Source organism: Rhincodon typus, chromosome 2 (assembly GCF_021869965.1).
Source record: "Rhincodon typus isolate 14 chromosome 2, sRhiTyp1.1, whole genome shotgun sequence".
NCBI lineage: Eukaryota > Metazoa > Chordata > Chondrichthyes > Orectolobiformes > Rhincodontidae > Rhincodon > Rhincodon typus.
Genome location: NC_063333.1, coordinates 11763126 through 11780985, shown reverse-complemented (window position 1 = coordinate 11780985; position 17860 = coordinate 11763126). Strand labels below are relative to the sequence as shown.

The 17860-nt window shown below is 42.9% G+C and overlaps 1 protein-coding gene across 3 annotated transcripts in view; it reads right to left on the bottom strand.

The window, feature by feature from the left end:
* LOC109933309 (guanylate kinase) overlaps positions 1-12097 on the bottom strand; it is a 42928-nt gene extending 30831 nt beyond the window's left edge. Inside the window, exon 1 of one of the 3 annotated variants that reach the window (XM_020532283.2) lies at positions 11941-12097. In XM_020532283.2, coding sequence (XP_020387872.2) covers positions 11941-12073 — 133 coding nt within the window. In that variant the 5' untranslated portion in view covers positions 12074-12097. Of the gene's footprint in view, positions 1-11361; positions 11416-11940 lie in introns of those variants that run through there. The other 2 variants (XM_020532286.2, XM_048607329.1) reach the window with 2 other exon arrangements.
* Positions 12098-17860: the final 5763 nt, after the last annotated feature.

Below are 17860 nucleotides of genomic sequence, written 5' to 3'. Positions count from 1 at the left end.
AAAGGAATGGCGATATCTATCCAAGTTAGGATGGCGAGTAGCTTGGAGGGGAACTTTCAGGAGGCCCATGTATCTGCTGTCCTTGTCCTTCTAGATGGAAGTGGTCACGGGTTTGTGACATTCTATCAAAGGACCTGGTGAATTTCTGCAGTGCATCTTGTATACAGTACACACTGCTGCGACTGAGCGTCGGTGGTGGAGGGAGTGGATGTGGTGCCAATCAGCAGACTGCTTTGTCCCGAATGGTGTCAAGCTTCTTCAGTGCTGTTGGAGCTGCATCTATCGAGGCAAGCGGGAGTATTTCATCACACTCCTAACTTGTGCCTTCAAGGGTGGACAGGTTCTGGGAGTTAGGAAGTGAGTTACTCGACATAGTATTCCTAGCCTCTGACCTGCTCTTGCAGCCACTATTTTAAATGGCCTTCTTTTTATTCTGAGATTACATCACCCAGTTCTAGATTCACCAATCGGGGTGACATCTAAGGACATCCACCATGCTATGGCCTATTAGAACATTCCAAATCGCAATTTGATTGTTCCTCAAAACTCTAGAGAATATTTTCCATCACCCTCTCCTCATGAGACGATCCCATCAATCCAGGGTTAATCTGGTTAACTTCTGTCTACGTTCCCTCCATGGCAAGTATATCCTCAGTTAGATAAGAAGACCAAAACTGTACACAATACACCAAGTATGGTCTCAACAAGGCTCTATAAAACTGCAGCAAGACATCCTTACACCAGTACTCAAATCCCCATGTGATGAAGGCCAACATACCTCACTGTCTCTCTTACTGATTGTTTCACCTGAACGCTCACTTTTAGTGACTCAAGCCAGGGACCACCCAGTTTCCTTTAGACTCCAACACTTCCCAATCTATCATTTAATAAATTTACCATCATTCTGTTCGTTTAAAAGCAAAAGCAAGGAAAGCTTTTTTGCCTGGAGGGGATGTGTATCCAGAGATTGGAGTGACATGAAATGTATCAGGTGCAGGGGAGACTAAGGAAGTGTTTTTTTCTAAATGAAACTGAACAGGGAGAATCCAATACAACCAGTTAGTATGCAGTTTCAGGCTCTCTTTGCTGGTCTGCTAAAATATGTAAATTGACACTGAACAGCAAATAAAGCTCTGCTGATTTCCCAGTCTTTCCAATGAGCATTCTCATTGTGACCAATGCCAAATAGTGCTCCAAATCTTGTGACTGCCTATATCAATGGAGTGGGGCTTGCATCCCATTCCTACAATTTTCCCAAACTATTCCAGTGTTTTCTAACTAATTTCTGATGCTATTTTCTGGTTATAATAAATTAGAATGATCAGATTTTTACTGGGAAATCAGCAGGACTGTTTTTCTGTATTTGCATTGTTTTACACATTACAGCAAGTTAAAAACTCTTCAAGTATGGCTGCCAAACTGGCACATCTTCTGTCATTACCTAAAGCTGATTCCTTCCTGGCTTTGGATTTCTGCATATGCAGTAGCACCCTGGCAATTGGACTGCATTCCAATTCCCAGGGTGCAGCACAAGAGTTTTATTTGGGTTTGCTGACAATAAACAGAACTCAAGGAGTGGGTTAAAAGGAATCAGGCTCAGGAGAGAGAGAGAGACAGAGAGAAAGTGACAAGTTGCTGATGCCATGCATAAGACGTGCTTACAGAAAAGTCTGATTCGGCTCACGTACGGGAAAAGCTGATAACCAGGACATCTGAACGACTTGGGGAAAATTATCAGAACGCTGGAGCATTTAGTGAAAACATGAAAATGTCCCAATAAAACCATGATATCTGTGCCCCCAACTAATGGTACTGCTTTTAATAAGAGCAGTGAGTGATCTCTGGTGTTCCTGGTGAATATTGATCCCACAAACAAAATCACAAAGACAGATTATCTGGTCATTATCACACTGCTGTTCTGTGGGACATTGCAAGGGAGTAATTGGCTGCCACATTTCTTACATCACAATAGTTAATACATTTCAAAAATACTCCAATGGCTAAAGCAATTTTAATTGCCCAATGATTCTGAAAAGCACTTTATAAATGCAGGGTTTTAAAAAAAAATTCAAGTTGTACTTTTACTTACAAAGTGTCATGTCCAGAAGGCATTAAGAGATTTTTGTTAAAAACTATATGCTCTTGTTTACATATTTTAAAAATGTACACTCGCTGGACTTAAAACGGTTGCTGCCGATCACAATGTGCTTTCCAGAACTTTCCAGTGGACAAATGTTAACTCATCATCCTCGTGGAACGTCATACCCTTGCAACATGTAGACATTCTGGTCAAACCCAGACAATGGAGCTATAGCAAATGCGCCTCCCCAACACATATGGTTCAAAAGAAAATCAAACTCAAAGCTAGAGATCAGGAACAAAAACAAAGTTGCTGGATAAGCTCAGCAGGTCTGGCAGCATCTGTGAAGGAGAAAACAGAGTTAACGTTTTGGGTCCGGTGACCCTTCCTCAGAACTGGGGAACCTCAATAGCCTCAAACCTCCAATTTCTCTCAAACCCTTAATTCTATAAAGAATCTTATAATTCACCTGGAAGAGAACTAATTCCCAGTCTACAAGAATTATATTGGAGTGCCTTCTACTACATCCACCAACATCCAAGCTCCTATGAAAAGGATTCTGTCAGAGGAGCCAACTGAAAAAACTCACTGAACATTGAATTACTGGACTCTAATTCACACAAATTAATACTAATATCTTTGATTTTAAGTAATTTGTAACTGTAACTTCTTCTCTTTCCTTTTTGTCCTCCTTTCTTAGTACTAAGGGAGAAAGGGTCTGGGGAGAAAGTAGAAACAGGGTACTTGGTTGGATGATCAGTCATGATCATGCTGAATGAGGGTGGAGTGTGTATGAAATGAGCTGCCAAAGGAAGTGGTGGAAGCTGATACATTACAACATTATAACAGGCATCTGGATGGGTATATGAATAGGAAGAGTTTAGAGGGTTATGGGCCAAATGCAGGTAGATGGGACTAGATTAATTTAGCATATCTGGTCGGCACAGTCTGTTTCTATGCTTACATCTCTATGACTGACCAAGTGCAAAGAAAATACAAAACTAACTTTTATGACCTATCAAGCCAAGTTTCACTCAAATCTGTTTTGGCCAGTATTACCATCAGCCAGGATCATAAGTGCCAACTTCATCACCAAAGTCATCATAAAGGTGGTAAAGTTAGGAACACAAATGCCAGAGCTATCATTTACAATTGTCACAATGAGTCTCTAAATTAAACTTGTTATGTTCTGATCTGCTGATAAATGAAGAAGTTTAATTTAGAGACACCATTAAAAATTAGTACATAAAGGATACTTACTTTTTCTCTGTGCTGTTCGGCATGGTCTAATCCCCAAAGCACAACCCACAGTCAGCAGTTTCATAACACAGTTGAAATACATGGAGTTGTGCAAAATGAACTTCAAAAAACAGACTCGTACAATTCCGCTTGGAAAGTGCATGCGAATCAGCAAAGAGTAAACACCAAGCAGAGCAGTTGCTTCCAGAGTGTACCCTGTTACCGATTAATTCAATAATTTTCACATACCACACTGCTAATTCTGTGCTTCCCTTAAAACAGAAGCACCCTTCCCAAAAAATATATTCCAACACAGGCAAATTTAATTTACATCATTAACGCAATCAAGCCTCAGTAAATTTTTAGTCATACGCTCTTAAAAATCGAATGCATGCGTATCCCATAATATACTTAACTTTTATTGGAGGAGATTTTATTGTCTGCCCTTCCTGTAATATAAAGCATGACCTTTATTCTTTAATGGGATGAGGGCATCACTGACCAGGCACTATTTGTTGCCATCCCTAATTGCCCAGAGGGCAATTAAGAGTGAAGAGTGAAAAGAGTGAAACCCACTGCTGTGGGTTCTGGAATCACATGCAGGCCAGGCCAGACCAGGTCAGGATGGCAGTTTCCTTCCCTAAATAGCATTAGTGAACCACATGGATTTGCTGACAATTGACAATGTCACCATTAGACTTTTAATTCCAGATATTTATTGAATTCCGCCATCTGCCGTGGCAGGATTTGAACCTGGGTCCCCAGAACATTTTCTAGGTCTCTAGATTAACTGTCCAGCGATAATACCATCAAGCCATTACCTCCCCATTCACTACTACATTGCAGATTTTACATTGACAGTGATGCAAGGAAAATTTAAACCCCTGTTGACTTTCACCCACAAAATAAGGATGCTACATGTGACTATGCAACTGTAAACACATCTTTAAAATTCAGCCCCTGGTCTTTGGAACTAGTTTTACAAAAGCTAACTCATGACAAAATCATATCTATCCTATTTGATGCAACGGATTAGGAAACTCACCTCAGTAAAAAGGCCATATATTCAATCCCTACTCCAGGTACTTCAGCAAAATTTTAGGCCACTAGTTCAAAAGAAATATTGTTATTGGGCACCCCTCACAAAATAGTGAAAGGAGGGGTGGGGCTGGGGAAGGTAGATGGGACCATCCCACCTACCTAACTAAGCCCCACCCCTCCTCTATTTATTTCAGAGCTCCCTTCCCCCTCCCTCATTTCTGAAGAAGGGTCTTGACCCAAAACGTCAACTTTCCTGCTCCTCTGATGTTGCCTGGCCTGCTGTGCTCCTCCAGCTCCACACTGTTATCTCAGACTCCAGCATCTGCAGTTCTTACTATCTCTTGAGGAGTTTCATTTGGCAACTTTCACTTATTTGTTAATGGAACATGAGCATTGCCAATTTGATGCCCGCTTTTATTAATCCTAGAGAAGATGAGTGAGACATTACCTTGAACCACTGCAGTCCACATTCTTTAGGGTGGACTGAATTGGACACGCCTTTTGTCAAGTTGCATGTTATTATTTTATTCTTGTGACTTTTTTGTAGTTTTTTTATATAACTGAATGACTTGCTAAATTAATTTCAGAGAGCAATTAAGAGTCAACCACATTGCTGTGGGTACAGAGTCATGTCACAGACAAGACCAAGGAAGAACAGCAGATTTCCTTCCCACAAAAGAATATGTGAAACAAGGCTTCTAATGACAGTCTGGTCGATCCATGCTCACCATTACAGCAACTAACTGTTTGATTATTGATTTATTAAAAATTCTACCACCTGTCTTTGTGGGATTTAATCTCAGGTTCACAAATCATCAGCCCATTAACACTACTACCTACAAGAGGTCCATAGCCTTGAATGTTATGATACTTCAAGTACTCATCCAAGTACATTTTAATAGACATGAGGGTTTCTACCTCAACTACCTTCCCAGGCAAGATGTGGAGATGCCAGTGTTAGACTGGAGTGGTCAAGGTTAAAAAAAAATCATATGGCACCAGGTTATAGCTTGCGTTTTCAAATAAACTTGTTGGACTATAGCCTGGTGTCATGTGATTTTTCACCTCCAAGGCAGTGCATTTTGCTTTCAACATATCTCTACATGAAAAGGTTTTTCCTCAAATCCTTCTGAATCTCCCGCTTTTCACATTAAAATTATGACCCTCTGCTAGTGAGCCTTCACCTTATCCACACATCTTATAATCTTACACACCTCTACCAGACAACCCCCCACCCTCCCAACCTTCTCTTCTCCAAAGAAAACAACCCGCGCTTATCCAGCCTCTTAGCTGAAATTCTCCATTCGAGGCAACATCCTGATGAATTTCCTTTGCACCCGCTCCAGTGCAATCACTTCCTTCCTACAGTGAGGTGACCAGAAATGCACACAGTACTCCAGCTATGGCCTACGGAAAGCTCCAACATGACCTCCCTGCTCTTATAATATTCAACTACTAAAGGCAAGTATCCAGTATGTCTTCTTAACTATCCTATTAAGCTGATCTGCCACTTTCAGGGATTTGTGGATAAATACCCAAAGATCCCTCTGTTCCTCCGAGCTTCCTAGTGTCCTGCTTCAGGAGATATATTTCAACATACAGAGTACCATGCGCTACCAATTAAGTTTCAGTCCAGAAATTGCAACTGTAATTAAATTAAATTATGACTAATTTATGAACAATCCTTCATTTCATTGAATCATCTCAGTTACAACTCCAACATTCCAATCAGCAAATAGTCAAGACTAACCACTCTCTCGAGTCAGAACAGTCAGTGACAGTCAATAAACCTAGTAAGTTAATGATGCATCCATTAGTTTAGACATTGCCAAATAAAATTATAACTACAAAAATATGCATGCAAAGGTATACCATTGTGGTTTCTGCACAGAAATAAGCAAGTTACCTGACTGAGTTAATACACTTGATACCTTGAATGTTAATAAAACAGCACTGATGTAGAATCCTGTCCATGTCTTAGGATTCAGTGGCACAAGTTAAGTGAAATTATATATTAACATCCCTAAAAATATATTGACCAAACAGGAAATGCTGGAAGCTCTTCCCTATTTTGGATTCAGTATCAAGTGCTGAAATTGTAACTACAAACAGATCTGATCACCTCACTCATGAGCTATATCTACTTTTACCTGGGAGAATCTCTTCCACAAATCCTGCACAAGTGCAAAACATGGATAAGAATACAAAAACACAGGCAGATGCAATAGATAGATTCTTTCTTTGATGTATCATTTAAAAGTTCTGAAAAATATAAAAAGTTCTATGACCTTAAAAAGCTGGGCAGCAATTTGTAAATAAACCAATTTTTTGTTTTTGGATTTTCACTGGTTAGGGAAGAACTTACTACCAATCGCTAAGCGTCAGAAGTGGTGATGAAGTAGTGGACTAATATCAATGGATATGTAAAAGCTGCCCTTAGCAGATGGTGTCACCAAAGAATTGATTGGAGATGAGGTGGAGGAGAAAGCTAGGGATGAATTCTTGCAGAACTTCACGGGTGACAAAGCAAGGAATGGAAGAGAGGCCATTGCGAGGGACATTTTGGCTAGATTTCAACAACATAAGAAACAGGTTTTATGGCTCTGGCAAGGAACAGAACCCAAAACGTTAAAATGAAAGCAAAATACTGCAGATGCTGTAAATATAAAATAAAAACAAATGGTTGGAGAAACCCAGCAGGTTTGGCAGCATCTGTGGGGAGAGAAACAGAGTGAATGCTTCAAGTCCAATATGACTCTTTTCCAGAAGTTCTAAATTGATTAATGTTTTTGACATGTCAAATGCTGAAAATCATGTACTTAATAACATTTATTTTTGTTTCCAGGATGCAGATTGTCCCCCATTGTGAACTACTGGCCAACTGACAGCAAAAGACAAAGACAAATGCACCCCCTACATGCACATTGATTTAAAATACTATTTGAAGAACCATAAAATGAGGTCATTTATACCAGCACTAACATTTTGAAAGAGCCATCCAATCAGTCCTGCTCTTTCCACATAGCGCCGCATTTCTTTTCTATTTGCAGCTCCAACTGATCTTTGAATGTCATTCCTGAATCTGCTCAGTTACCCTTTCTGGTGTTGCATTCCGAATCAACAACTCACAACATAAATATGATTCCATTTCATTTATCTTCAAAAAACTTTTGCAAGGACATCAAGTTTGCACTTTAGTAGGAAGAATAGCAAGCCAAAATACTATTTAAATGGAGACCACAAAATTTTGCAGTGGGGAGAGATCTGGGTAACCTTCTGAAATACAAAACATTAACAAGCAGATACAGCAATAAATCAGGAGAGCAAATCAAATGTTGCCCATTGTTGCAAGAAGGAGGGGGTACAGAAGTAAGGAAATGTTGATTAAACTGCACAGGACATTGTGACATGGCATTTGAAATAGCACTGTCCACAGTTATGGTCTACTTTTTTTAAGAAGGGATGTATTAGTATTGAAGGTAGTCAGAGCAGATTCATTGGGTTGGCTTTTGGAATGAAGAGGCTTTCTTAAGAGAACAGACTGAACAGGTTGGGCCTGTACTCATTGAAATTTACTCACTAGAAAAAGCAGTATACTATTTAAAAGTGAGACAGACAGTGGTCGAGAGGCATGTGTCCTGGTACATGAATCACAATATTATTATGCAGGTGCAGCAGTAACTAGGAAGGTAAATGGAATAAAACACAAAAGTACTTCACTGTACTTGCACAGAGCATTGGTGAGATCACGTTTGGAGTACCGTGTTCAGCTCTGATCTCCTCACTTCATAAGCGCTTTCAAAGCAGTTCAGAGAAGGTTATCTCAACTCATTCACAGGATGAAGGACTTATAAAGAAAGATTGAACAGGATAAGCCTATGATCATTAGTTTAGCAGAATGAGAGATGTTCTTGTTGCAGCATTTTTAAGACGCAAAACTTCTTTTTCAAAGGGTCATTAGTGTGGAATTCTCTTCCCCAAAAGGTAGTGAGGCAGAGTCTTTAAATTTTTAAGGTCTTAGTGAAAATTTGTAGCTTGGGTTGTGGATGCTGTTGTTAGTTAGCTCGCCAAGCCACTTGTTCTGTGGTGTGCAGATGTTTCGTTACCCTTCTAGGCAACATCATCAGTGCAACCTCTAACTGAAGCGTTGGTGTTCTGCTTCCTTCCAGATTTATATGATCCCCTGGTGTGATGGTCTTGTCGCTTCCGGTTCTGTTGTTTTACCAGCAGTCTGTATACATGTTTCTACATGTTTGTTAATGGAATCCCGTGTTGAGAACTAGGCTTCCAAAAATTCCCTTGCATGTCTGGTGTTCACCTATCCCAGTATGGTCACTTTGGCTCAGTTGAACCAATGGCCCTCATTTGTCTGTGTGTATTGAGATAAGTGAATATTGGTCGTGTCTTTTTACTGCCAGCTGGTGTTTGTGTATCCTGGTTTTCAGTTTCCTCCCTGTTTACCCAAGGTAATGTTTATTGCACTCGCTGCATGGTATTCTGTATATCACGCTGGTCTTGTTTACTGTCAAAGTCTGAAGACCCCGTAGTCTTTGATAACATTTAGCACAATGCTGATGTAGGTTTGTACGCAATCATGATCTTATGGGGGCTTAGGAGTCTGGTAGTCATTTCTACCCTACAAAAATATATCAGAAATGACTACCAGAGCTAATGAACAACTGCAGAGTCTTTATATTTATTCAAGCCTGAATTAGATAGTTTTTTTTATAGACAAGGGAGTTAAGGATTATGGGATGCAGGCAAGAAAGTGAAGCAGAGACCACAATCAGATTAGGCATGATCTTACTGAATGGAGAATCAGTCATGATGGGCTAAATGGCATACTCTTGCTCTGAAGTTATATGAACGAGAGGTGATTGTATTGAAATTCTTGAGATTCTGACAGGGCATGACAGGATAGATGCTGAAAGCACGTATCATGGGGGAATCCTGAGGGGCAGTTTCAGAAGTAAGGAGTTAACGTTTAAGACAGTAATTATGAGGAATTTCTACTTTCAGTGGATTGTACACATTTGGAACTGTCTATCTCACAAAGACTGAATATATCCAAAGCTGACATGCAAGATTTTTAAAATGTTAGAGGGGTGTCAAGTATTATAGGGAACAGGCAGGAAAAGGGGAGATCAGGTCAACAAAGTTTAGTAATCCATTGAGGAACATACTTCTAGCTCTTGTAGAAGAAAATTAACAGTACATGCTGGAAATTCAACCTGAAACATCAACTTTCCTGCTCCTCTGATGCTGCTTCACCTGCTGTGATCCTCCAGCTCCACACTGTTGTCTCAGTAAATGAGTATCTGTGGTGAGAGACTTAGCACCTCAGTAGAAAAATGGCTCCTCTTCAGAAAAGCCAATGTTCTGAAGCAGGATGATAATCAAGCTTAAGACAGTAAATAAAACAAAGTCTCAGAGCAGGTCTGGCAGCATCTAGGAACAGAGAAAGAGTTAACATTTCTAATTCTAATAGTTCAGAACTGGAACAGTCACACTGGACTCAAAATACTTACTCTGTAACTTCCCCTCCTCGGTGGTCGAGAACGCCCTCAACCGTGTCTCCCACATCTCCCGCACCTCATCCCTCACACCCCGTCCACGCAATAAAAACCAAAAAAGAATCCCCCTCGTCCTCACGTACCACCCCACCAACCTCCGGATCCAACGCATCATCCTCCGACACTTCTGCCATCTGCAATCCGACCCCACCACCAAAGACATCTTTCCCTCCCCACCTTTATCTGCTTTCCGGAGGGACAACTCTCTCCGTGACTCCCTTGTCCGCTCCACACTCCCCTCCAGCTCCACCACACCCGGCACTTTTCCCTGCAACCATACCTCCTCCCTCACCCCCATCCCAGGCCCCAAGAAGACTTTCCACATCAAGGAGATGTTCACCTGCACATCTGCCAATGTGGTATACTGCATCCGCTGTACCCGGTGTGGCTTCCTCTACATCGGGGAAACCAAGCGGAGACTCGGGGACCGCTTTGCAGAACACTTACGCTCGGTTCGCAACAAACAACTGCACCTCCCAGTCGCGAACCATTTCAACTCCCCCTCCCATTCCTCAGACGACATGTCCATCCTGGGCCTCCTGCAGTGCCACAACGATGCCACCCGAAGGTTGCAGGAACAGCAACTCATATTCCGCTTGGGAACCCTGCAGCCCAATGGTATCAATGTGGATTTCACAAGTTTCAAAATCTCCCCTCCCCCTACCGCATCCCAAAACCAGTCCAGCTCGTCCCTGCCTCCCTAACCTGTTCTTCCTCCCACCTATCCCCTCCTCCCACCTCAAGCCGCACCTCCATCTCCTACCGACCAACCTCATCCCGCCCCCTTGACCTGTCCGTCCTCCCTGGACTGACCTATCCCCTTCCTAACTCCCTACCTACACTCACCTTTCCTGGCCCCATCCCCGCCTCTTCGACCTGTTTGTTTCCTCTCCACCTATCCTCTCCTCTATCCCTCTTCTATCCGCCTCCCACTCTCTCCCTATTTATTTCAAAACCCCCTTCCCCTCCCCCTTTTCTGATGAAGGGTCTAGGCCCGAAACGTCAGCCTCTCTGCTCCTATGATGCTGCTTGGCCTGCTGTGTTCATCCAGCCCTGCACCTTGTTGTCTCACTTACTCTGCTTGTCTCTGCGGAGATTGCCCGAGTTTCTGAGGCATTTTATGTTTTCATTTCAGATCCCCAGCATCTGCTTTTAAGTTGTAATTCTTGGATTCAATTAAGCGTGCGTGGACAAATTGATGATAACATGGTGTGTTCAAGTTATTGAGTGAGGCTGGTGAAGACTGGAGGGGCTTTAAGAAAAAAAAGGAAGCTCCGGAGATACTAGAAACGTTGAGTCGCATATGACTTAGAATCATAGAATCCCTACAGTGAAGAAACAGGCCCTTCGGCCCAACAAGTCCACACTGACACTCAGAGCATCCCACCCAAACCCATAACCCACCCCCCACCGCCAATCTGCACATACCTGAACGCTACGGGCAATTTAGCATGGCCAACCACGTAGCCTGCACATCTTTGGGCTGTGGGAGGAAACCCGAACACCCGGAAGTAACCCACACAGACACGGGGAAAATATACAAACTCCACACAGTCGCCTGAGGATAGGATAGGATCGAACCTGGGTCCCTGGCACTGAGACACCTTCTCTTCAGAACAATGTGTAAAAGTAGTTTGCTTATGTTTAACTTTTAAAAAAAATGTGACGGCTTCTTAATAAAGAGAAAAAGAGTGCAGGGCAATTGCTTGCAACATTGAACCATTTGGTGGTCACACAGCTCACGCACCGCCCCTGCCTCTGGGCTGTGCAGCAGCTGGATGATTGATACACTGATTGACCAATAGGAGGAGAGAAGCCCGAGGCCCCGCCCAATCAGGCTCGCCCTCCCGGAGCGGAACGTCCCACCGCCCCCGCGCGGGCTTCAAGGTACACGTTCCGGTAAACCGTTGCCCATTTTACTTATTCGCCCGCCTCCAAACACACTTTGTTTCAGCCCAGTGAATTCCGGAAAGGTAAATATCACGGGGGAACACCCCCGGCTTCTACCTGGTCGTCCGATGAGATTTGAAATATGCCGTACCAGCATGTAAAGGTGGAACCGTTCATCACTCGCCGCGGCCCTGTCACGTTGCTGGCTCAAAGTTCCTCCTTCTTCCCATTCCCCAGCCACTACCCGCATCCGGGAAACTCGGCACCAGCCGTCATTTCCGGTACTGCGCACACGCCACCTTCCCATTTGATTTCCCGGTGGCTGCGTCTGCTGACACCAGGGAGCAAGGTGCAGGGCTGGATGAACACAGCAGGCCAAGCAGCATCAGAGGAGCAGGAAAGCTGACGTTTCGGGCCTAGACCCTTTTTCAGAAGAAAAAATTTTTTCTGGGATCCGAGGAAATTTGGCAAATTGGATCTGCAATTGGCAGAGTGCCAGGTAGCTAGAGGGTGACAGTCGAGGGGTGGTTTTGTGATTGGAAGCCTGTGTCGATTGGAGTTCCACAGGGATTAGTGTTGAAGTTCTTGATGACTGCAGTATATATAAGCAAGTGTGGGGTGATGCACTTGGTTAGGACAAACAAGACAAGGAATTACACGATGAACTGTAGAGCCCTGGGAAGCATTGAGGATCAGAGGGACCTTGGTGTGTACGTCCACTGGTCTGTTAAGGTAACGGGACGGGTAGGCAAAGTGGTTAAGATGGCATATGGAATATTTGCCTTCATTAGCTGTGTTTAAGAGCAGGAAGGTGATGTTAAAACTGTACAAAAATTTGGTTAGGCCACAACTGCAGTATTGTGTGCAGTTCTGGAATCCACATTAAAGCAGGGATGTGAGTGCACTGGAGGGGTGCAGAGGAGATTTACCAGGATGATGCCTGGGCTGGAGAGTTTCAGTTATGAAGAGAGACAGACTGTGGTTGTTCCTCTTGGAGCAGAGGAGATTAAGGGGGAATGTGATTGAGAAACATAAAATTGAGGGGCATAGACAGGACAGATAGGAAGAAACTTTTTCACTTGGTGGAGGGATCAATGATCAGGGGACATAGGTTTAAGGTAAGCAGCAGGAGATTTAGAGGAGATGTGAAAAAAAAATCACCCAGAGGGTGGAAATCTGGAACTTACTGCCTGTAAAAAATGGTAGAAGCAGAAACCCTGTTGACATTTAAAAACTATTTAGATGTGAACTTGTGATGCCAATGCGTACAAGGCAATGGGCAAGTGCTGGAAAATGGAATTAGAATAGGTAGGTAGTTGTTTTGGAACAGTGCAGACTCAATGGGCCAAAGGACCTTTTTATGAGCTGTAGACTTCTGTGTCTCTAGATCGGGGCATGTACTGATTGGAATTTAGGAGAATGAAAGACAACTTCATTTTTTAAAATATTCAGTCATGGGACCTGGGCATTGCTGGCTGGGCCACCCTTTATTATCTGTCCCCAGTTATAGTTGAGAAGGTTCTGATAAGCTGCCTCCTTGATCTGCTGCAGTCCACGCGCTGTAGGCACATTGAAATATACAAGATTCTTGGGAGACTAGACAAGGTAATGCAGAAAGGTTGAGATAACAAGGTGTAGAGCTGGATGAACGCAGCAGGCCAAGCAGCATCAGAGGAGCAGGAAAGCTGCTTGGTCTGCTGTGTTCATCCAGCTCTACACTTTGTTATCTCAGATTCTGCAGCATCGGCATTTCCTACTATCTCTAATGCAGGAAGGTTGTTTCCCCTTGTGGAAGACTCTAGGACCAGATCACATAATCCCAAAATTTAAGGCATCATCTCACCCATTGAAGACAGAAATGAGGAGAGGTTGTTGACTTGCTTGCCAAGCTGGCTTGTTCTCGTTCAGATGTTTTGTCACCATGCTAGGTGACATCATCAGTGGAGCCTCCAATGAAGCGATGTTATTCTAATCCACTTAGAATTTATACTGTCCAGTCCGTTATGGCGAGTAGTGTCATTTCTGGTTTTGATCTGTATGGGTTTGAACATGGGGTCCAATTCTGTATGGTTGTTGATTGCATTACGGGTGGAGAGCCATGCCTCTAGGAATTCCCGTGTGTGTCTATGTTTGACTTGGGCTACTATGGTTATCTTGTCCCAGTTAAACTGATGGCCTTCAATGTCTGAGTGTACCGATATTAAGGAGAGTTCGTCATGCTTTTTGCTGCTAGCTGATGTTCATGTATTCTGATGGCTAGTTTCCTTCCTGTCTGTCCGATGTAATGTTTGTGGCAGTCATTGCATGGTATTTTGTAAACCACGTTGGTTCTGCATGTTGTGGGAATGGGGTCTTTAATCCTTGTAAGTGTATGTCATAGAGTGGCTTTGGGCTTGTGGGCCACCATGATTCCTATTGGTCTTAGGAGTTTTGTTGTCAGTTCCGATATTCTTGATGTAGGGCAGTGTGGCAGTGTGTTGGGGCATATGATGTCCTCCTATTGTTGCCTGTTTAGTAGGCATCTGCGGATGAAGTTGTGGGGATATCAGTTTAAAGCAAGGATTTTGTGTAGGTGCTCTTCCTCTTTCCTGCGTAGTTCGAGTGTTGCAGTGTGTCCTGGCCCATTTAAATAGGGTCCTAATGCAGCTTTGTTTGTGGATGTTGGGGTGGTTGCTGTGGAAGTTGAGGATTTGGTCAGTATGGGTGGCTTTTCTGTATTCTGACATTTGGAACTGCCCGTTGGTCATACGCTCAACTTTAACATCCAGAAACGGAAGTTGATTGTTCTTTTCTTCTTCCCTTATGAATTTAATCCCTGTGAATACACTGTTGATGAGGTGGTGGGTCTCTTCTAATTTGTTGCGTTGACACGCAACATTGACACACATGGGAATTCCTTGAGGCATGGTTCTCCACCCGTAATGCAATCAACAACCACGTAGAATTGGACCCCATATACAAACCCATACAGGTCAAAACCGGAAATGACACTACTCACCGTAACGGACCAACCAGTATAAATCCAAGCAGAGTAGAATAACATCACTTCATCGGAGGCTCCACTGATGATGTCACCTAGCATGGTAACGAATGTCTGAATGAGAACAAGCCAGCTCGGCAAGCAAGTCAACAACCTCACCCACAACCTGAGCTACAGATCTTTGCCAAAACTTTAGAAATGAGGAGAATTTAGCCTCTCGGAGGTAGTAGAATCTGTGGAATTCCTGACTGCAGAGGGCTGTAAAGGCTGGGCTGTTAAGTATATTCTGGGCAGAGACAGACTTTTTTTAATCAATAAGGGCATCAAGGGTTATGGGAAAAGGTAGAAAAATGGAGCTGAGGATTATCAGACCAGCCATGATCTCATTGAATGGCAGAGCAGACTCAATGGACTGAATGGTCCACTTCTACATCTACATGGCCAGGGATATATGCCTGGCCATATGGTTACAGGTTGTGATTAAGTATGATTCTGCTTCTACTCTTGGCTCACAGCACCTTACCGATACGTAGTTTGAATTTCTATAACTGTCTGAAGTTTATCAAAATAGGATGAAGGGTATCGTCTTAGTCTCCAAAAAGACTTTGCAATGCTTCCACCGATACTGACATGTCCAGAAGCATTGTAGCTGGCAGATTGGTGAGAACAAGGTCAATTAAGTATAGCTTTTGACCAGTGTGGATGCAATAGGCGAAGGTCTTTTTCACTGCTGTAGATCTCTGATTTGATTCTTGCTGATTCATTCACCACCTGCCGCAGACCCAGTCTAGCAAGAATATCCTTTAGGACTCGACTGGCTCAGTCCATAGTCTTGCTGCCAAATCACCCTTGAATACGAAACATTAAAGTTCTCCACCTTGAGTACATTCTACACACTTGCCACCTCACTGCTTACTCCAATTTGTGTTCAGTTTGAGGAGTACTGATAAATCACCAAAAGGTTTCTTTGCCCATGTTTGGCCTGATGCCAGAGAACATCCCGAATGCAAAGTCAATGTTGAGGACTCCCAGGCCACATCCTGCAAGACTGTGTACCAGTTGATCGCAATCTCCTCTAGGCCCAACTTGCCCATGTGATAGGAAATATCCAGGGATAGTGATGGTGTTGTTTGGGACCCTCTGTGTATATTATTGGTTTGTAAGTATGATTAGTTCAGACTACTGCGTCACCAGTTGGTGAGACAACTTTCCCAATTTGGCTCAAGCCCCTAGATGCTAATAAGGAGGATTTTGTAAATTCAACAGGGCTAAGTTTGCTGTTGGCAATTCTGGTGTCTAGGTTGATGCTAGATGGTCTGTCCAGTTTCATTGCTTTCTTTAGGTGTTGTAACATTTTATTCCAACTGAGTGGCTTGCTAGAGGCCAGTTAAGGAGCAAATCCATTCCTGGGAGCCTGGAGTGAAATTTAAATTCAATAAAGAATCTGGAATTAAAGGGCCTAACAATGACCACAAATCCATTGACGATTGTCGGAAAAACATATCTGGTTCATTAATAGCCTTTAGGAAAGGAAACTACCATCCTTGTCTGGTCTGGCCTACATGTGACTCCAGACGCACAGCATTATAGTTGACTCTTAACTCCCTGATGGGCAATAAATGCTGGCCTAGCCAGTGAAACTCACATCCTGTGAATGAATAAAAAGAAGTAATATGTGGGCAAGACCAGCTAAGGACAACAGATTCTTTTCCGTAAAGGACATTAGTGAACCAGATAGGTCTGTCTGACAGATTTTATTGAGTTCGGATTTCATGACCTGCCATGGTGAGATTCAACTCCACATCCCCAAAACATTAGGCTGTGGCTCTGATTGCTAGTCAGTGACATTACCACCTCTCCACATAGAAATGTAGCAATGCCAGATGTGCCTTTCATTTCAGGAACACAATATCATTAGAAAGGATCTAGCAAATGTAAACTGAGAGCAACTACTTGAAGGTTAAGTCTACATTTGGAAAGTGGGAGTTGTTTAAATGTAGTACAGTGAGAATTCAGGGTAATATGCTCCCCTAAGAGTGAAGAGCAAGGGCAACAAGTCAAGGGAACACTGGATGTCAAGAGATATCAGGAGGTGGACAAAGAAAAAGAAGAAAGCATATGTTCAATACATTGTGTTACAAACATGGGAGGCCCTTCAAAAGTATAGAGAATGTAGGGGATGCTTAAAAAAGAGAAATTAGGATGGCAAATAGAGGCCATGAAACATCTTTGGCAAAGGAGATTAAGGAAAACCCCAAGTCATTTTAGAAGGGTATTTAGAGCACGAGGATGACCATGGAAAGAGTGAGGCCTAGTAGAGACCAAAAGAGCAATCTACATGCAGCAAGAAGATGTGGGTGAAGTCTTCTTTCTTTCTCTTCTGTATTCACAGAGAAAAAAGACACTATGCTGGAAATTTCGGTTGCGATAGGGAGGTTCTAGAACATGTTAACATTAATGAGGAGTAGGTATTGGTAGTCATAAAAGTGCATAAATCTCCAGGGCCTGATGAGATGTATCCCAAGCTGCTGAGATTGTGGTCCTGGCAAAGATATTGAATACTTCGCCAGCCACAGGTGAAGAGCCAGACGACTGGCACTTTTAAATGTTCAGTGGTTCCTTTGTTCAAGGAGGGCAGCAGAGATAGGCCAGGTAATTACAGACCAGTTTGACATCTGTGGTAGGGAAATTATTGAAAAAATCCTCAGGGACAGAATTAATCAAGGAAAGGCAGGGATTGATCAGAGACATTCAGCGTAGATTTGTTGGAGGGAGATCCTGTCTGACCAATTGAGTTTTTTCAAAAGGTGACTAAATATGTTGGTGAGGGTAATGCAGTTGATGTAGTTTACATGGACTTCAGTAAGGCCTTTGACAAGTTTGCTCCAAAAGATAAGAGCCCATCAGATCCAAGGCAAGTTGGCAAACTGGATATAAAGTTGGCTTGCAAATAGGAGGCAAGGGGTTGTTTTTGTAATTAGAAACCTGTGACTAGCAGTATACGACAGGATTGGTGCTGGGACCCTTGCTGTCTCTGCACATTAGTGACTTGGTTGT